We start from the raw sequence: 22,436 nt of genomic DNA, 5'->3' as shown, positions 1-22,436 counted from the left end.
TAAATTTCCTAGAAATTAAATATGGTGCAGTATTAACACTTAAATCCAAATATAAAATAAATTTTAATTCAATATATTAGGTATAACCATAAATTTTGATTCAGTTTTATTTGAATCAAGTACCTTATATCTTCAGATGTAGTTCAGTTAGTATATCAAATTGTGATCAATTTTTTAACGTGGCTTACATTAACTTTGACTGAAAAGGTAAAAAAATTAGATTTAGAAATTAGTTTTTTAAAGTAAATTAACATATAGTTATTCATAATAGTAATGATTATAATTAGTATAATAATTAATGATTGATTATGTTTTGTTTTAATTATGAATTACTTCTAACTACAGAAACTAACTTCTCTAAAACCATTAATTATTAAGCGATATAAAAATGTAGACATTTAATTATATTTATAGTATAAAATATTCTTAACAATTAAGGAAAATTTCTAAAATTATAAAATGTGTATTTTTTGCTTCTAAATAATGGTAAACAATTGAACGAAATTTTTCAGGAACTGTTAATTAAATACCCATTAAAGAATAATTTGAAACGGCTAAATATTTTCAATTCAATTAAACAACGCGTTACGTTACAAACATTGTTAATATCGATAAAATTACGTAATTTCGATCTTGATAAAGTTCACGTAGTTGACGTGGTTTTGAAAATCGCCAAACAAATACAATTAACCAGCCGCCGATAGTTCACAAGTAAAAATACAATGAATATTAATGAACTTGAAAACGTAGCAAACGCAAAGGATTATTTTTATAACATTCACTCTAGCGTCACACTTTTCGTAGCCTGTGACTAATTAGGATTATGAAAGTGGCGAGCTACGCCTCTACTACGAACATTTAAACATTTAACACGTCGCATGTAGTGCGTTCGATGGATGTGGTGCTCAAAAGAAACGGATTCCACGCCAAAGTCCGGTACCAGAAACGCCAGTTGAGTGATAATAACGGGACCAAATTAAATAGAGAAGTTTAATAAAATGTAATGGCAACTAGCGGCGACACGCCGAACTAAGCAGGCATTCCTGACACCGAAAGACACGTCCGACCCTATCTCAACATGACAAGCCAAAATAAATCTAATAGTTGGCTGCATCGGACATAATTATCGGTGTTGTTTTCGACGATTGTACGTTTAATATCGCGAATTGTTTGAACATAATCGCTGTTTCTGGTCGGGCCGTTTCAGTTGTCGGCGAATCGGTGAAAAAAATCCGCATTTTCCGTCGAATTATTAGTTTATTTCATGTAATTTTATTAGTCCGTTCTATTGCAAACATGTGTCTCGTACGTTGATCGGGTGCCGTCGCCGACGCTCGTTTTTGTGATGGAATAAGTACGTGCTTTTGGTGAAGCGAACTGACGGCGACGCACATAACATAGGTGGCGTTGTCGGAGCGAGATTCAGGGTAAAGGTAAGAGGAACCCTTGTTGTTGTTTTTTCGTGTGAATTGGGGCCGAATCGGGTCGTTTTTGTGGGGTTTTTTCGCGTCCAGTGTGCGACGGTGGTGGGCGGTGCGTTGAAACAATCGCGAAATGCGCGATCCGCACGCCGGATCATCGGTGGAAACGTCAGTTTTGAAAAGCCCCGTTCGGAAGGAAATCGCCTAACAGGTCATTGCTTTGTTTATAACTTTTCACGTTGCTGAAACGAACGGCAAATGGAGGCCGTGTGCGTGCTCGGTCGGTAAACCTTTTTGCCGGTTTTCCGCGCGACAAAAGCAGAAAAACCCGCCGCGGAACGTAGTAAATTTATTAGGCGGTCGGTGTTGCGAGTGCGGTCCCAGAGACGGGACGCGGTCGCCCGGTCGGCGCTCCGCCGGAGTCACGGGAGCCCCCGGATTAGGTGGGGGGGCCCCCGCATCCTGTCGAAGGGGCGCTGACCACACGACGGCGTTCGGTGGCCTCGGGATTTATCTCGGCGCTCTCGTCTCTCTTTCTCTCGATTCGGCACGCCGCCGCCGCCGGTTCGGGGGTTGCTTTGACCGGATGTCACACTCACGTGCTACGCACATTATTGTCTTGTTGCGTCGATTGTTTTCATTTGTTTTTTTTTTACTTGCTGAAAGCTTTCGACGTTTCGGATCAAGGATGCTGAACGGCAAATCCAGTTGTAGTTTGTCGCGTGTACGTTTTATTTTTGATGACTGAAATTTGTTTTAATATGATGGATTTACTTTTCAGCAGCCCTATTTGAAACCTGTTACTTGAATTTATTGTTTAAATGTTTAATGTTTCATGAATCTGAGGACATATTAGTAAACCATGCCAACATTATAATAATTAATATTACTGACAACCTAGAAAACATACATACATACATAACTCATCAACATCCTGTCGGAATGTTACTAGAAGAATATTATTTTATTGTTTTTAAGTCGTTTAACACTGATTTACTGAAATATCGTCATTACGAACATTATACGATACTTCTCAACACATGAAGAATTATTTTTTATTACTTTGGTTTATGATACTACTTTGAAAATATAATTAAAATGCAAAAATTGATGACATTTATCCTTGGAAGTGGTTACTATACAGGGTATATAAAACTTTCAGAGGGTGCGTCAAATTAGTCTTTTGGTTTTTACATCTACTCAGAGGAATACCCTCTAAAGCTGATTCAAAAAAAAAAAAGAATAATTTTTAACAAAGTATAATAAATATATAAATTTTAGTCTCTTCACTATTTATTAAAAATGAGTCTATATCCAAAATTTTTAATAATATTTAAGAATTAATAATTAAATTGTAAAAACTAATCTTGTACTGTGTCTTTTGAAAGTAACCAGGAAATTGATAAATAAAATAAACATGAAATTTTCATGCCTGACCATATTTTAATTCAATTAAATTATTAAAACTGTTTTTTGACAAATTAGAATCAAAATGAATATAGTCATTTTTGAAATCAATGGTCTGAAACACTAAAATTTTAATTAAGGTAATTTTATATGTTCTTAGAAATTTATTATTTTTAATGCAAAAAAAACTAACTAATTAAATCAAATTAAAATTAAATTATTTATATTTTGAATAAACTACTGAAAATTTGTAAACAAATTTTTTTCTCTTTTAATTTCGCTTAATTTATATATATATATATATATATATATATATACATATATATATATATATATATATATATATAAATTTTCTACATTCTAATTATAAAATCAATTAGAGAAGAATTAGAAGTAAATTGTGTAAATTAACTTCTGTAAAAGATTAAAATTTGATTATGATTATTTCTTAAAAAAAATAATTGGCCACAAACTCCATAGATTCGTTTTTGAATTTAAACTTAGTCACCTTTAAAAAAATACATATTCTGAAAATATGAATATAATTGAGCAACTTTTTGTTTTAAATGGAATCTATAAAAACCAAGCTTGTTACATATAATATATATATAGTTTATGATATAGCGATAACTTTTTAATTTCGAGAGTAATATTGTAATAGTTAATAATTTTTAATCAAAATATCGATGGTTAACATACGTTAATAATAAGTTTTTCAAATATAGTCATTTATGAAAAATTAATTTTCCGCATATTTCTTTGACAAAAATATTAAATATATTATCAGAAACGCCGTTACGTCTTAGTTCAATATTATTTAATATATTACAAATTATATAATTTTGAAAAGTATTATTTTAGGGTATTTTGAGGGCAAATTCGATTTGAAGTTATTATCTCGATTTTTTTTTTAAGTAAGAAGCTTATATTACGTAAAAAATTACCAGTAAAGAGTTATTACATTTCGAAATCTACCAAAAGTTTAATTTTCCTAAAAAAATAGAATTATGAACACTTCAATCAGAACCAAAAAAAGTATGCTAATGCGAAGAAAAATTTAAATCTTCGATATCTCCGCAATCCCTTATTTGTAGATCTGTTTGTGAAGTTCCTGTAGAAGAAAAAATACGTTATAAAAAACTTAATAGAAAAATTTGTGAAATAGATAATAATAAATTAGTTTTTGTTAATTTGTTCCACGAATTTTTAAGTTCGTTTTAATATTTTTTTTTTTTTTTTGAAATTCTGACAAAGTCTCAAGAAATATGTTTTTTTTTTTTAATTCATTTTAGATACATTGATTAATATTTTTAAACAAATTCGTCACAAAAATTTATTTTTATATTCCCAAATCATCAAGTTTTATCATTTATTGTGGTAATATTGTTTAAGGATAAAAGTATAAACTCATGTTACTGATAAGGTTCAGAACGTCCTTTATCCGCAAAAATGAATATGTGGCAAAAAAAGTTTTTACTAAGTCAAATTCTTTTTGAGACAATTTATCATCTTTGATGTTTTGTTAAAAGCTTGAGCTTCAAAGTTTACTTTACTTTCAAAAAGCAAAGTTTGGTATCGCATCGATACATCAAAATTTACGTACCTTTAAAAGGAATCGAACACACACAGTCAAAACAAAACAAAAACATATTGATAAACAGTTAAAGAATTGGCACTCAAATGTCATTTTTTTTAAACGAATACGCAGTTTAAATGTTATAAATATATTTAAATAAATTCAATCAATATATTGAGCGACCTCGTTGATTAAAAAAGTAGTCTATTATCAGAAAATGCCAACTTTTCAACATGTTCGACAGTACGGGTTAAATAAAAAATAGATTTATTTTTTTCACTCTCATATAATTTTTTAACAACTTCAATAGTTTTGCTGTATCATAAATAATGTGGTAGTCACGCAAAATGAAAATTTGATTTTGCCAAAAAAACTTGAAATCTTAATAATGAAATTTATTTCTTTTATATCTTATATATTACAAAAATGATTATACTTCAGCCTCTTACAAAAGTCTACAATAAAACTTTTTTTATTTGCAAATTAAATAGTATATTTTTATTTATACGTAAATGGAAAATACTAAAGAAAAAAGTTCGTGGATACTTCATAACATAAGTTAAAGCATAAAATTAAAAAATACATATTAGTAAACATTCATGTAATATTATTATTTCATCTAATGCTTAAATAGCACTAGTTGCTAATTCTCTCAGCTTTACTAATGATTTAACTGATAAAAGAGTCATTCTATGGACTAAGTAAAAATTCATCCTGAAGTTTCAAAACTGCAAACTTGTCTTAAATAAAATTTTTAATTTTCTACATCAAATATACTTCTGGTATTTATATCCCAAAATAATTAATGCTTCTATGATTTCCTTTTTTTTTCTCTTTACGAATCTATCTGAAAATTTAGAAAAATTAGTAATTTAGAGTGTTTCTGAAGTTCTTTTTATAAAAATATATATTTTTTGTGAAGATATTTGGCAAACATCTCTATTATTTGGCTACCCGATACGTTATTATTATTTTTATTTAATAGTTCTTTCTTTACTATGAAAATTTATGAAAATCTATATTTTCTTGTTGATTAATTTATGATAAAGGACATTTTTATTATATAAATTCAAATTGATCTGAATAAATGAAAAAATACTTTAAATATATTTTTTTATATATTTTTTGGAATTCAAATGAAAACGTTTTAAGTTATAAAAGTTCAAATAAAGAGGGAGAAAATGTATTGTATTTCTTGTTTAAAAAACATTTTATTTAAATATTTATATTTCCAAACTATATTTACTAATTTTAAGTTACATATCTGAAAGGTTAAAATAATATTTATAACAATAGAATTTTATAAAATATTATGTTTAAACGTTAGGTAACAAATTTATTTAATATAAATTACATTAATGAACTGGAAATTAATTTTTTTGTTAAATTCTTTGTTAGTGCTTTCATCATTTACGTTTAAGATTTTTGAAATCAGTGGTCTGAAACATCAAAATTTTAATTAACGTAATTTTATATGTTCTTAGAAATATAATATTATTTTTAATGCAAAAAAACTAACTAATTAAATCAAATTAAAATTAAATTATTTATATTTTGAATAAACTACTGAAATTTTGTAAATAAAATATTTTCTCTTTTAGTTTCGCTTAATTTATGTATATTTAATAAAATCTGAAACATTTATTGAAAGTAATTTTATTAATTATAAAATTTTCTACCGTCTAATTATAAAATTAATTACTAACACCCATTTTAAAGTTCATAAATGAATCATCAGAAGTAAATTGTGTAAATTAACTTCTATAAAAGATTAAAATTTGATTATGATTATTTCTTATAATCAACAACATGAATAAAAATTGTTCAATAGAACAATTACTGTTATGAATATGATACAATTTTGCAACGAAATATTTGAATGATTCAAATTGTTAAATTAGTTACACAAAATGGGATTTGATTCAGAACTGTGAACTCGACTCAATTGATAGTTATTATTAAATCGGAATACTTGATATTCTAGTACTGGACGTTTACCAAGTTTGCTCTACAAACCTCCATGGCAACATTTGATTTCTTGACCAATGTACAAATTGCAGTGTTAGAGTTATATTTCATATTTATTTAAATTTTATTTTTATTAAATTACTAATTTAAAAAATAATTACTTCCAGACAAAGATATGAAAATGATAGTTACAAATATTGAGAATAGTCTAAATGCGACCTTCAAATCTTGTTAATAAAACATATTTACGTCTTTATTGAGCCCCAATTTAGATAATTTAAATCGAATACATTGAACTGATCTATTTAACAGTTAATGTGCAATAATTCCTATTTTTGATATTTTAATGTTATTATTAAAATATTTTCGTTGAGTAATTAATTATATGCAAATTTAATTGTATAATTATTAACCAATGGCAAAATAATTTTTTTGTAAATCAAATCCTTCCTGCTTTGAACGCATCCACGAATACCAATTTCGAAATTTAACACCATTTTACATGAAACTGCCAATATATCAAAGCTGCAAAGACATTGCGCACCTGGTGTTTTACGAACCGTGTGGGGATGACATTCTGGGGGGTTACTTTTACCTACTCTATTCCGGTTTCTACGTTTTTGAGACCCGTCGCTACCGAAAGATTAAGCGCTAATTTTACAGTCGTACAATTACACAACAATCTCATTTATTTGGATCATTTCAATTTGTTCGTGTACCACTCTAAATTATTATATGGATTAAAAGCCGCTTAGAATTTACATAAATTCAAAAAGCCATTAGCTTGTCACGTGTGTTTAATGGATTTTGAAATAGTACGAATCTTGCAAATAGCAGTGAAAGTTGAGGCCATTGTTGAACGAACGAAGTCATTCTTGGAGGTAATTAATATTGTTATTTTAAAGTTTTATTTTGCAAGTGCTTATTGCAAGACAAGTTTATTTTACTGTTAGTAATAGTTATTAACATTTATTAATTTTATTTATGTAATTCCAATGGTTTATTAGTAAGATTAACGTTTGTAACATCGTAAATGTTGGGTTTTAGAAGACTTCTACAATTTACAAAAAAAGAAACAAATATTAATTATCATTACTTATTAAGAAATGTTACTGTAAAAGCAAACATTTTTGTAAAAAGTATGTATGAACTGAATAAACAAAAACTTTATTTAATAATTACAATAATATAATACATAAATATTATATATATTTTAATTATACATTTTGTTTTTTCGGGTTGAACTTTATTCAATGGGCTTTTTATCTACGTAGTTAAATCGTCAGTAGAAAACTCAATAAATTGAAGTCTTAATGTTTCAATTAACATGCAAAATGCTCAAGAATAACTTGATACTCTCTATTTACGACTAAAAAATTCTGATATATCTTAATTGATTCTGAAAAACTGAAAATTTAATTAAAAGATACGAATATAATTACTTATGGGAAATTGTTTCATTATTATAATTGATGGGATATAGACAAATAACAACTTTAATTTGTATTTTATATTAATTCTTAACAATTACATAATTTCATAATTCTTCATAAAAAATTCAAACAAGGCACAATAAAAAATCGTTAACAAGAAATATTTTTTAAATTCACCAATTTCAACTTCAACATGAACATATTGTTTTTAACATTTACCTAATGAAATAATAGTTACTTATTTTAATTTTATTTACCAGTTTTAAGTTAATTAACAATTTTTATCTTATTTATGTTTATTAATTTAATTATTTGATTGTTTAAGAAGTACAGTATAAGTATAAATATATTATTATATAAAAATATTACTTTCCAAAGATTTTTAACTGTTAAGAAAAATAAGTAAAAGTTCTCATGTCTTTGAATATCTTTGTCTTTAATAATGATTCATTAATAATCACCTAACATACTTCGATCTCATTTTATTCGAATTATTTTGTTCACGTCAGCACATTAATATTCGAACTATTTTGAACTCAAGATATCAAAGTTTTTCTGCCACCTTCATAGAACACGTGACTTTTTATATTGTTGAAATTCAAAAAATTAAAAATTAGTGATTTTATTATACAACAATCCTTCTCTAGACATAATAATTTCAGCACAAACAACAGGATTCAATTTACACGATATTTTTAGCACATTATTTTTTCAATGGATATTTGATTTTGATGAACTGAAATTGATATTTGTAAACATGGCATTTAAAATTTTTCAAAGGAAATTATAATTTGGATAAAATAGTATTATTAAAAACATATCTTTGAATATTTATTCAAACTTTTCAATTGATACATAGTTTTTCATCATTTCTAGTTTATAACAATAAAATTATCCCTTATAATTTGTTTCCCAACTCAATTATCTTTCACTTAATATCAATAATAATAAGAATATGTTATATTTAAATACTATAACAATAATATTTTCATGCGTACATATTCTATAACACTCAAATTAAATCATTTACAACATTAACGACCCATGAAAACAGCATTAACTGTTTACGGTTGTTTCTGAAATATTGAAAATGAAGCGGAATTATGACAGTAAGTACAGTTAATGCTTGCTCGACAGATTATGAATATTAATAGACTCGATTCTAATTATTTAAACAGCGCGTGTACGTCGGTTAATACAATGAAAGCCAACAATTTCTGATTTATTTTCTTCACTGGCTACAATTTTATGTTAACAGGGTAAAATGTTACTTTTAATTATGGCAGTTATTAGGCACATCCTTTTCAGATTTAAATGAGGTCATTTATGGAAATTTTTGACGGGTGCGAAATTTTCAGTGACTCAGTATCGACATAGTTGGAAATTACTAATATATATATATATATATATATTATTATGTTGTTTCTATATTTAATGATTTCCTTAAATGAAATAATTTAGGTAATAATTTTTTGTTCAACTTTTTTAAAATTAACCTTTTCAATAATAATAAAAAAAATAACTTAACAATTCTATATTATTTTATTAATTTATTTCATATGGGATAATTAATCTTGGTAAGTTTTTGAGGTCAAAGAAAGATTATAAATAATGTATATCGAAAATGTTGAACTAAAATTAATTTTTATTAATCAATTAAAGAGATTTATGTTCAATGATTTTGATTCACTTTAAGAATAGTCTTATGTAAAACTGAACATTTCAGATATTAAATCAAAGATATAATAGATAATAAAAATAATCTACTGATTTTTATAAATAGTGTAGACTACTATTAACTTTTCTATATAAAATAATATTTTTGTGGTGAGTTCAAATTAGAATAATTATTTTAAAATGTCATGTTCATAATTTTTAATTTACTTATTATATTTAAACGAAATATTTTCCAATGTGAATAAACCAGTTAAAAAATATTGTATTTATCCAGTTTAATAATAGCTTTAGAATGTATTATCTTTACTTGTTTTTTGATTAACACTATCTATATTTTATTACAAATTTATCATAAAATATATCATTCATAAAATATCAAATTTATCAATGATAAAATAAAAGCTTCACTGTATAAACACATTAACTGGAATTTATAATTTGATCTTCAAGGTTACTAGTTGTATTAAAAATTGTATTGTAAAGTCGCATAAAAGATTGATGAATTAGTTAGTTTTATGTTACAGACTTTATAAAAAATTAAGTAGGTCTAAAATATTAAACTATTTAAAATACCTAATATGTATTTAATATATTATTTTTAAAACGGTTTGTTTTTTTAATTATAGACAAAACACCCACACTACCAAATGCTATGGCAACTAGAGAAAAGAAGACTCCAGTCAGTAACAAGAAGCAGTCCTTAATTGCGAAAGACATGCCCTGCGACACTACTCAAGAAAATGACAAGAAAACGCCGAAAACCACAAAAGTGCCGATTGGGAAGAAACTCGCCGCCAAGAAGGTCGTAAAGAAACCGGGTCTGGCCATCAAACTGAAGGCCAAAGCTAAACAGAATGCGCCCATAAAGAAAATCACAAAGACGATTTTAAAGAACGCCAAGACTCTCGACGCCAAAAAGAAATTACTAAACAACGGCGTTACGGAAGTCAAAAAGCAACCTCGCAGTCGCAAGAAAAAAGATGATGCAACAGAAACAACTGAACCAAAGAAGAAGTCCGGTAAAAAGGTTGTGAAACCTGTGGACGTTAAAATCGAAAACGAGGAATTGTCCAATGCCAGTGACGTAACGGACACTTCGAACGTGGAAATTGCCAGACCGGGTTCGAGGAACAGAATAAAGAAAATTAAAGTTGAACCCGAGCCGGTGGAAGATATATCGTTTTTAATAAAGCCGGAGTACATTAAGCCTGACCCCGATGCTTCGTCGGAAACCGGCAAAACGGATCCGGTTAAGCCTAAGAGGCTCACGAAAAAACAAAAACTGGAGCTGGCTCAAAAGTGTATTAAGAAAGAGGTTCTAGACTCTTCGGCACAGGAAGTGATAGACCGATTGGACTTAAACGTAAAAAAAGCGAAGGCAAAAGCGCCCATACAAAGGCGGAGACACAGCATTGAAAAATTCCCTGTAGGCAGCATAGAAAATCTGGACCAAACAATATCTATATTCAGTCAATTACCCCGAAGTATCAGTCCGCGATCAAAGCGTAATGCCAAAGTAAGGCAAAGCATCGACGGTTTGAGACGCTCCAGTCCCTACACTAGATCTGATTCCCCCGCAAGGATGCTTAGGAATGGAAAACAGAGGAAACTTAAAGATCTGAATTTGTTAGAAGGGCTCAGTCAGAAAAAACGACGAAGACTTTGCTCAGATTTGAGTGGAAGTGAAATGTCTGTCTCTAAAATGTCGGGTTATGAGTCGGACAGTAGCTTTTCAGATTTGGCGTCGTTGCATGGTGCTGAAACTGGAGAGATGGACTTGAAAGCGGACGGTGTCGAATCTGATGACAAAGCAATTATTCCTGCCAGTAAGATAAAGAGAAGTCTATCTACCGACACTGCCATAAGTGGACCAATTGACAATTTAACCGACACGAATTCAAATATTTACAATGATAGTAATTCGTTAGATATTAATTTGAATGATAAAAAGATTAAAGCCGAAGAAAAATCCGAAGAGGAACTAATAAAATCAATTGCAGTCACTCCCAGTGTCAAAGTTCCAGAAAAATCTTTTCTACTGGATATAATGAAACAAACGTTTAACAGCGATAGTGAGAAAAAAGAAGAAACGGTGGTTGACCCATCGACTAATTTTGAAAGCACCCCAGAAAACGTTGAATCAGTTGAAATGAGCGAAGAACTCAATAATAAATCAGAAGAAACTACTGAGGAAACTGAACAGATGGATTTGGATAATGGAGCGCTCACAGACGAAAACATTAAAAGGATTAAATTAATTCCACCTCAAGAAGTAAGTCAATTATCGATTGCTGATGAAACTGAAATAGAGTCGAAAGAAGTATCGGAGGCCATCGAAGAAGATACTGATGATCCAAAAATCACCATGGATCACGAACAGTCAGAAGAAAACTTAGAAGAAGCCGTTAATATCGAGCAATCCGAGTTCATGAATGAAGAAGAAGAAACAGAAGCAATTAACGAAAAACAAGACGAAGACTCAACTGAAAAATTGGAAGAACTTCAGGAACCTATGGACGAAACCGCAGACCAAGACGAACATACAGAACAATCTCTCGCAGGAGTTTACGAGGATGAGGAATTAAATCAACTTTCTACTGAGCTAACACAAATAATTGAAAGTCAACCTGAAGCAGACGACAATGAGGCAAAAACAGAAGAACAACAAGAATCTTCTGAAGAAGTACCCGAAGATGCGGACAAAATGGACGTCGAAGATGACGCACCTCCGGTTTTAGAAGCCGTAAATAATCTAGAAAATAACAAGATTGAAGTCCACGAAGAAGAATCGGAAGCCGACGAACCCGAATCGAGTCACGTCGATGAGCCGATGCCAGTTCTCGAATCCTCCGTGCCCGAAGAACCCGACAACGATAAGGAAAACGATGCGGGCAAGTCTCCGAACAATGAGGAGTCGGCGGAGGACAAAGCCCTGAAGGAGAACATACTGCAGGCTTTAGGATTACAGAGCTTGCAGGCGGCCGAAGAGGCGAAGCAAAATCAAAAAGGAAAGGAGAAGGGCCAGAAGAACGACAATTACACTGGCACCCTCAAGACTGTGATCAAAATTAACAGGGACAAGGGGGAGAAGAAGAAGGGCAGGAACTCGCTGAAGATGACGCTCCAGAAGAGCAAAGTCAAGGCGGGAGATTCAGAATCCGGTGGGACGGAGGAAGGATATAAGATCATGAAAGAGGTAATCATATTTTTTAATTGTAGTATCAGTATTCTAATGTACGCTTTAATATCATTAAAAACTTACATAAGGCGGATGAGATTTGTCATCAAAAATTAATCGAAATATTACGTAATCAGAAAAATTATAGTTCTCATGAAATTGATGTCACACTTATTATCCAGCATTTTTTATAATTTAATATATGCTGCTAAATATGATCTTTTACAGTTGCAATAGAATTAATTTTTGTTTTCCTTTTGTTTAACCATTCATTAACCAAATATCTAATTTTTAAAATGTGTATATTTATTCATTATAGAACAAATATTTCAACTGCATAGCAACATTTTTTACGTGGTGCTTAGGTTCCTACACTAATTCGTCTACTATACATTCTTTTACCTAAAAATTCTTCCAGTGATATTCTAGTGGGTTTAAAATGTAAAAAATATGTTTTGTATATTTTTTTAAAATTAAATCTTTTTTGCAGAGTGCATCAACAAGTTGGAAGCATGGCACGAATTCGTCGGATACCGCTGGTGCGCACCGCCACAAGTCTCATTATTCTAACAGATCTAACCTGGGTAATTACATGGTTTTGGGCTATTTATATTTATACTACCTATTTCCCTTTTCTGTGGCATTTTGCACTCTTTCCACCCATAATTTTAATACACTTTTATGCACTTTTCATCTTGGTATTATGGTTGATCGAGGAGGAACTTGATTATTTTAAAAAATATATACAATTTTTTTAGTTAACTAATAAACTAACATAAACTGAAATTAAATTAATGTATGTAGATTGATTTGTTACTAGGAATTTTCAATTACAAAAAATGTAACTGTATTTCTTTTATTTTTTGCTCAAATTCCTCCTCAATAATTGTCTTAAAATTTTGTCTAGTATCTATTTATTTTCTTCTCCACATTTTACTTAAATTTTGATCGAGAAAATGGATGTGCTTTTGTTATGTTCATTTCGTTAATATTTGCTAATTATGTGCATCAAAATTCTTCTGAAATAGAAGCATCCATTGCTCGTGAAACTTTAGATATCGTATATCGTTCAATGTTGCGTATTATCTAGACGGCAGTAGCGAGCACACATCTGATGGAGAGGCCAATTCACAAGAGGGCACCGCCAAAGCCCTCGTTATTCCTGAGAAAGCCAGCTCCTTCAGTATACATCCGGGTAGATTGTGCAAGGACGAGTGTTCGTACTGTTTCGGCAAGTTCGGTCTCTTCGACACGCCCTGTCACATCGCCCAAATGAAGAACGTCGACCGGCAAGACAGAATTTTAGCCAGTACGTATAAAAAAATAAATAAAAAACAGCTTTTTTAAAAAAACTCTTTATATTTAGCCGAAAAACATCTGACCAGGGACTCGTGCCTGTGCGACGCTTGCTACAGACACGTCGATAGAAAATCCAACACGCCGTCGTACACCAATAAATCTATGAAGCGCAATTCCCTGGTGGCGCCGGGTCCACGACAGAATCACTGCCACGTGTTGGGCTGTGAGAAAGTCTCCACCAACATATTGAGAAGAAAATGGATAATCAAAATGAGAAAAAGTATTTGCCAAGTGGTAGGTTTTCCTTGCAATAACCCGAAGCGCACTTTCTGACGTAAAATTTTCCAGATTAACATCGACTTAGACAATCCGGGTCTGCATTCGATCCCGATATGCGACGAGCACTATTCAGCTCTGGAGCATTTGATGGTATGCGGCATGTGCAAGAGGAGATTGGCCAGGAACCACATCCATTATCTGGGTCCTGAAACTGCCGATTTGAACAAGGCGCTGAAAGAAGAAGGCGTACCATTAACGTTATCTGATAAACCGGTGGTTTGTAAACTTTGTAAGTGTTTCGCGGCCATGATTCTGAAGAAACCGGACGAAAGACCCGAGAACAGTATGAATTTCTTCAATGAATACAAGAAAAGGTGAGGTTTAATGTTTCATGGTGCGTCTAATTTGTATTTTAAGCATTTAACTGATAAGATTATGATGACTATAAATGAGGCACACTTTTACAGTTACATGATGTTTCAATAGAATAAAATTCAACAAATAAAATTACTTTACTATATAGTCATATAAGTCAAATAATTTTTGAAATTTTATTGGAAAATTGAAGATAAAAATGATATTTTAATGTATCATTTAATTTTTGACTTTTGATCCATATGAAAGTTATCCTGGAAAAGGTTTTTTGTTTCTCCTTAGAATACAGTATAAAATCTAATAATTTAATAATATACAAATGAAATGCACTTCTGATATTTTATTAATGTGAAATAAAAACATTTTTAATGTACATTTCATTTCAAGTATAATGATTTAAATAAGGAAGCTCTTTGATACAAAATATATGTTTATAGATTAGTTATATGTAGTTTAAATTTAATGTTGAATAATTTATTTCTAGACTGCTCCATTTCAATGACATCGTACCGATGGACGAGGCGGCCGCCGAAGAGCCGATCATCGTCCCAACCAAACAAGAGAAAGAAGCCCCCAAAAAAAAAAAGAAATCATCAAAATCAGACGCCACTGAAGAGTGGTGTCAGGAACAACCGGACCAGAATAGAGTGCCTTCAACAAGCCCAAGCCGTGCAGAATCGCCGGCGGATTTCAATTCGGTCGATTACAATACGCTCATTCCGGCTATTGCGATGGACTGTGATAGTGACAGTGACACTAAAAAGGATCAATACACCAAAGAGGTCGTTATTAAGAAGATACCGCGGCTCGAGTCCGTAAAGGAGGCGGTGGAGATATCTAAAAATCTGAAAGTGAAAAGTGTTAAGGACAGTGACGTTGCAGTGACAAAGCTGGGATCTAATCCGTCTATATCTGTCAGACAGTTGTTCCCCGGTGAGGAAGATCTGCCGCTGAACGCCCACATCGATTTCCACAGCGTGAAGGAGAAAACACCCGAGGGCTGGGAGAAGTGCAGTTCTGTAATTCAGTACGACACAGAAACCAAACAGTTGTGGAACGAATTGCAGAAACCGTACGGCAACCAAAGCAGCTTCATCCGGCATTTAATACTGCTGGAGAAGTACTTCCGAAACGGGGAGCTGGTGCTTTCGTCGAATGCTAGTCATCGCGCAATAAACTACAGTGAGTCGGTGCAGAATCGACTACGTGCCTTCGACAACATGCCCTCGAACGCCAACGTTCAACCGTTCAGCATGATGCAGTTCAACCGCGCCCACAAGAGCCAAAGCGGAATAATCACCAGCAGAAAGGAACCGGTTACGTTAACTGCCATCCAGAGCAAAAGCACAATCACCTCCCAACTCAACAGTCCTCCATTAATCCCCCCAAACACGTACCTACAAAACGCTGTCAAACCTAAAACCAGCGCCGCCCCACCAGGACTAATTTCGCTCAATTCCGGCGGTAATGCCAGACCGAATGCCCCTCAAATGAAAGTACAACAGTCACAAAAAATTAAATTCCCCATCACCAAAAACTGGCGTCCCAACCTAATACCCATCGACCCCAACAAGAAACAGGAGAGGAAACAGGGACTGGTGCAGGTGATCTCCGGAGGCAAGCCTTATCACATAACCTTCGAGGACTACAAGAAAATGTGTGCGATCAAGCGCACGTTCGAAATGCGCGAGAAGAAACGTCTCCAAGAAGCCCAGAACTCGAAGCCGATAATGGTCACACACAATTCCGTACTCAAGTCCATAGTGCCTAGGAAGGGTCTGATCATATCCAGAACCACCGGCGTCATAAAAACTGAACCCGTGGACCCCGCGGAGAGTGAGACTCCGCTGGAAAAACTGGACAAACACGTGGGAAACATCGGTGTGGTGGGGAAGTTGGCGGAGCAGATGCCAAAAATTCCGAAATCGTTGACGGTCATTCCGACCGTGGCCAAAAAGCCTTCGCGACCTTCAAGTCCCGTTTTGATAATCACACCGAAGACAAGTAACAAGTCATGATTACATCTGACTGAATTTGTTCAAAGTGCCTATACACGTAACTTATACCTTTTAGTTGTTGAAGTAACATTGCGTATCACATAGGACTCATGATTGTTTCCGTTTAAATTATTTTAAACAAAAAACTCTTGGCTAATGTTTTACTGCTTTTTGGAGCGTTGTTAAAGAAACTATTGACACAATTAGATAATATTTTTTTAAAATATTGTATATACATAAAAATCTGAAATTTGTACATTGTTGATTAAAGCAGTTTTTCCACAGCAATAAGTTGCGGCCCCGAATTACCGAGACCAAAAGGGTATACCCTAATTGTTACTTTTTTGTACATTTATCATTCAAGTAGGATGTTGATTTTTTTAAAAGTATCATATATATTTTCTAAGATGTATGATAATCAGTACTTATTTATATATGTTCATTTTACCATATTCACCAGTCTTCTGTGGATACCTGATTTTCCAAAAAATGTAGGCGAAGAAACTTTGATATGGGTAATTTGTAGATTATATTTTTGGAACACCCTGTTTCCTTTGCCAAATCAAACAAATCCGGATTTATTAATTAAACGTAAGACGCTGATTATTTATCGAAAATGTTAACGATGGTCCAGTTTTTTTATGGGCAGCTTTTTTTTTAATGATTATATAAATACTCATGGATGATCAGCACAAACATTAATAAATGTCCGGATTTGTGTTTTTTAATCTGTTTAGACGTGCATTCGTTTTCAGAAATTTGTTTGTAAATATGGATAAAATATACAAAAAACTTGTTTCCAAATGTTAGATTATATAAGTACAAATTTAATTTTTTCTACATTGGAAAATCCTTTTAATGTTAAATCAGTTAGTTTTTATAAAGTTGTTTAATTAAAATAATTATATAAAGTTGTATGTTTGCTTCATAAATTTAAATGTTGATGTATAACAATACAAACTGCGTATGTACGTAGTGTTGTAACAAGAAGAAAATTCAAGAGTTTATTTTAATATACACAGGTGCTTTCAATGACATTTCAATCTAATATATTTTTACTGGTCTGTATTACTTCCTGATGCTTCCCAAATGTATCAATTCATTTACATTTAAAGGTATTTAACTAATTTATTTTGCAAAGGATAGTATGCTCATATATAATAACCACGTATATAAGTATCTTTATTTATTTAAATTTAGCATTTTTTACATTTCATCTCGGATGTACTGTTTTTTTTTTTAAAGTTGATAGATTTGCTGGGTCAAATCGGTTTCAAATTGATTTGAGCCTGTATAGGTATGTGAGAATAAAAAAGGCTGAGTTAAAACTGTTATTCTTTCGTATAAATTAATGCCCAAACTTTTAGTTTTTTTGTATATAAATAATACAATTATGGGCTATATTACAAATAAAATTATTTACAATAAAAGTTGTTTTATTCCTGACATTCATTGCTAAATTTTCATTCTCTACATGGTTATATTTAACTGTAGATATATTTAATATCTAACTATCATAATTTATTTATTTCCATTTAGAGGAATACACAAAAAATGTATAGACAAAAGATAAAATCTAAATAAACTTTATGCGATTTAAGATTACAGAAAAAAGAGTAAAATAGTAATGTGAAACTTAATTTTTTAATCTATATAATTTTTATATGTTTAAACCTTGTCAAAACCGTCCTAATGAAAGAGTTGAGACTCTCGTAGCCATATTTATTGATTTTTTCAGAAACGTTTTCTTAAATTATTCTCTGACGTTTCTTCAACATAAGTCAATCTTTGGAAATATCAATCATGTGTTGAAGAAACATTAGTTATTTTATTCCTGAAAATTACTATTCATATTTTCCCTTTTTATTTAAGATAGATATTACCTATATTTAACAGTAAACATTTATATAGACAACAGATGATGTTTAAATGATGATAAAGAGCACTTATATAGTAAGGAAAAATCGATGGAAATAAAAATAATATTATCAATAATATATTAATAATAAGAATTATAAATGTATTAATTAATATCTGGAAACTGACTCACTCGGTTAAAGAATCATTTTACTTTATAAATAATGTATCTACGATGATTAATATTCACATGACAAGAACTTCCTAGAAGATCTACTTAACAGACGTATCAATTTTCTCTAACATAAGCAAAATTATATTAAATTAATTAAAACATTATGTTAGTTAAAATATAATTTAATTATTTAAATTTTGAGACCGGATTAATTAATTGATAACTACTGTCTAACTTTTTAGTAAAATACCTATTTTGAATTTGTTTAGTCGGAATGATACTTTTCGTTAAGATATAAATTGATTGATGAATCTTAAAAATAATTAGTTATTATATTTAATGTACAAAAAGTGTAAATAATACAAAAATTTAAATAATTTCAATGTACATGGCACATTTGAAGTGTGACTCACTTTCACATGACTGAATATTTATTTATCATGTCCGCAAAATGGTAATTTGCCACAAACTGATAACCAACGTAAACAAACTCTTTGAATTGAAACGTGTCTTTTATTTAACAAGAAATCATTGTTTACGAAGTGCATTTAAAAGATGCCTTGTGAATTATCTTATTACACTGATATTACCGAAGCAACGTGAATATATGCGTATCCTCAATTTACTCTATTATTACTTTAAATAGGGGTCTAATTATTTAATAAAGCGCAGCTATACAATGGACACGAACACAATGTGGGTCGTCTCTTGAACGCATAAAAAAACAAAATGGAAAAAATGCAACATTGAAATTTACGACGTATAAAAATGTAATAATAACAATAATAAATTCGCTTTGCTGAATACGTGACCGGAAGTAGATGCGGGTATAAATGATTATTGGAATCATTATGGGTAGAAAGAAAATATTATAAGGTTTAAAAATGGATCAAACCCCCAGTAATCATTATTTAATTGTCTGCACAATTAAATATCAATAAAAACAAATAAAAGCCAGACTAATCTTTGTAATACATATTTCTTATTTGTTATTTAGTAATTAATTTTATTGGGGTTTAAATAAAATAATTTGTTACTTGTAAATAGTTTAAATGACACTAGTTAAAGAGAATAGGATGCTGCTGCTAGATTGTCTTATTTATTCCATAACTGAATTTTTAATAAATTTTCTAAAATTCTTAAAATTAGATTATATTTCATTTATAAATATCTAAAATTTTACGTTAATGTTTATAAAAATTTACAAAAAAAGTCATTTACTAGGAATTTTAATTTGTTAAACATTAAATTAAAGTTATTAATTAATATTTAAGTTAAAATATAAACCAATAAATGGTTATAAACGTGATCTCCAATATTTCTATAAGTTATATAATAAATCCATCATAATTTTGAATTTTAGTTTGAGATTGTTATTTTGTTGAAATAGATTTATTAACACCCTATAAGCGGGTCGGGTAAAAATACCCGTCTCGAGAACTGTTGATTGTTAGCGGGCTGGATAATTTTTACCTTTTTGAATGTACTTACTTTAAAAACGGGGTGAGATAATTTTACTCTATTGGTTTACAAACGGAACTGAAAGAATTATCTCTTATTTTTTGTTATCATTCAACAACTTAGTTTGGACTATTTTGCTACCCGCCTATAGTGTGTTAATAGTATCATTAAATTGAAGAATTGGGTAAACAAAAACCATTTTTTTATAAATTAAATATAGATTCCTCACTAAAAACTACTTGTGTCCACTGTTCTGTTATACAATTTAAACAGTTCAGTTCATATTAATAATATATTTGTGGTTTCCACTGTATATAAAATCAGTATTCTCTGTACATTGAAATTATAGCAATAATTAAATTAATATATGTATAGTACATATACTTTATCACTTATACAAGGTTGTGCATTATCATTAATAAGAGGAAATTGTTAAAAACAAATACCGCATGCATTTTCTAAACTTTTCCAGAAAAAAAAATAATAATGTAACAAATAAAATTCCTTTTTTGTAATTTTTATCTCATTCATGGAACTTTTTTTAACAGTTATTAATAAACAATATTTATTAAATACTTTTACTAAGCAATATTAATAATATTTTAATTAAAAATATTTTTATTTACTTTACTGAAAATCAAATAACAAAAATTAATTTTATTCTGTCAATTAACCTGAATCATTAAAATGCTATACATATGAATCACATGTTTTGATTCATTGAAAATAATTTTAATATCAATAATTGATTTTGTTATTGTTTCCATGTTTGGAATACTTTTGAAACGTTCAAGCTTATGATTGTTTATATGGTACAAAAATGCTACGTAAAATTCAATTTTCTTTATTACATTTAATATTTTATTACTTCAGGCGAATAAATAAGTAACATGAACAGTCTGTGTGATCACACGATATTCTGGAGTAGATGTGTAATATGAGATATATTAAAACTTTAGTTTAATCGGGTCACGGAATAAACGTTCCTTATTCTGTGAAGCTCTGGATAACTTTTTACGTTAATAAGCATTAGTATGTTCTGATAACAGTGGCGGCCAAAAAAATAGTATCCATTACTATCTTAACGTTAATTAAGAAAGGCACACCACTAATTATATGCAATCAAAATATTTTATACTTTATTTAAAATAATTGCAATAAATTCTTTTTTCCATTATTCATTTTGTGCCCAAATCAAAACAATTTCTACTTAAATCAAATCTTAAACAAAATAAATGCGAAATGTAGCAGAAATAACACATTTTTTAAAAATATATGTTTGTTAAATAATTTATACATAACTTTAAACAAAATTATACAGAAGTTATTTTTTGTTAGAACAGTTCCTTATTGTTTTTTCAATTGAGAGTGTTGTTTCATATGTTGTTTTTGGCAATATCAACAATATTTAGACCTTGATGTTTCATGTTACTTAGTACTTTTCTCTCCTAAGGAGGGCGATATTTCTTTCTTTTCACTGAAAATGAATTTATTTTATAAAATACTAATAAACCCACTAAGAATAAATTCTATCAAACTAAATATATTTGAATAGCACATTCTTTGGTCAATCAAATCAGACTAATATATTAAAAGAATATTTCCGATATTTATAAGATATATAATAAAAAAATTCACTGGATAAAATTTGAATTAAATTCTTTTATGTAATATCTTGATTTTAAATTTTGTACTATTTTTCAGACCACCACTGTAAGTGTACTTCTAGTTAATATATATAATTAAACAAATATTTCTATTATTTTAGTACTAAACATTTCTTTGTTGACATATTTTTTGAATTAAAAATAATTATTAATCACTTGTTTATTACCATTTCATAATTTTATTTATCATTTTTTTATTATTCGAATGTGAATATGCTGATCAGCTGTTGAAAGATTTTATTTATTATATGATAATATTAAAATCAATAAAGTAACCGTATTTACTCATATTTTTTCGCAGAAAATATGCTTAATAAAATAATCTAAAGTCGTTATAATATTTGCTTATTGTAAATATATATTGAGCAATATAACGAAAGAAAATGCATCCTTTCATCTTCACATCTCTTCCAAATAAAGCGACGTTGCCACATATTAGCTCCCTTCGAAATTGTGTGGCTAAACCATCCTTCAACATCAATTAAATCAATAGGGATCCTATTGACACATCTAATTATACAAAAAGCCACATTTAACATAGTTTTAATTAATGAAATACCGTTCAAACAGTATAAAAAGCATACAAAACAAACTATTATAAATAATTTATGGCTGACGTGACAACCTGGCGCCATCGTTTCTAACTTCAATCGAGTTTTTGTTTGT

The 22,436-nt window shown here is 30.0% G+C and overlaps 1 protein-coding gene and 1 long non-coding RNA gene across 2 annotated transcripts; one reads left to right on the top strand and one right to left on the bottom strand.

Moving 5' to 3' along the window:
- The first annotated feature begins 1,504 nt into the window (after nt 1-1,504).
- On the top strand, nt 1,505-18,040 carry LOC109604099 (uncharacterized). Its single transcript, XM_020020633.2, has 7 exons — nt 1,505-1,632; nt 10,109-12,678; nt 13,151-13,244; nt 13,751-13,969; nt 14,027-14,253; nt 14,308-14,612; nt 15,098-18,040. The coding sequence occupies exons 2-7, from the start codon at nt 10,135-10,137 to the stop codon at nt 16,629-16,631; spliced, it is 4,923 nt and encodes a 1,640-aa protein (XP_019876192.2). The 5' UTR covers nt 1,505-1,632; nt 10,109-10,134; the 3' UTR covers nt 16,632-18,040.
- Nucleotides 18,041-21,996: 3,956 nt separating this feature from the next.
- LOC126266331 (uncharacterized) lies at nt 21,997-22,430 on the bottom strand. Its single transcript, XR_007548747.1, has 2 exons — nt 22,330-22,430; nt 21,997-22,268 (listed from the first exon to the last, which is right to left on the bottom strand). It is a non-coding gene; the product is annotated as an uncharacterized LOC126266331 (long non-coding RNA).
- Between the last annotated feature and the right edge of the window lie 6 nt (nt 22,431-22,436).

This window comes from Aethina tumida, chromosome 7 (assembly GCF_024364675.1).
Source record: "Aethina tumida isolate Nest 87 chromosome 7, icAetTumi1.1, whole genome shotgun sequence".
Classification (NCBI taxonomy): domain Eukaryota; kingdom Metazoa; phylum Arthropoda; class Insecta; order Coleoptera; family Nitidulidae; genus Aethina; species Aethina tumida.
Note: the sequence above shows the minus strand (reverse complement) of the source record. Positions and strands in the feature narration are given on the sequence as shown.

Coding starts and splice junctions, on each gene's coding strand:
- LOC109604099 (XM_020020633.2), top strand. CDS start 10,135: ATGGCAACTAGAGAAAAGAAGACTCCAGTCAGTAACAAGAAGCAGTCC. Junction 13,970..14,026: donor GCAAGACAGAATTTTAGCCA/GTACGTATAAAA, acceptor CTTTATATTTAG/CCGAAAAACATCTGACCAGG. Junction 14,613..15,097: donor TTCAATGAATACAAGAAAAG/GTGAGGTTTAAT, acceptor ATTTATTTCTAG/ACTGCTCCATTTCAATGACA.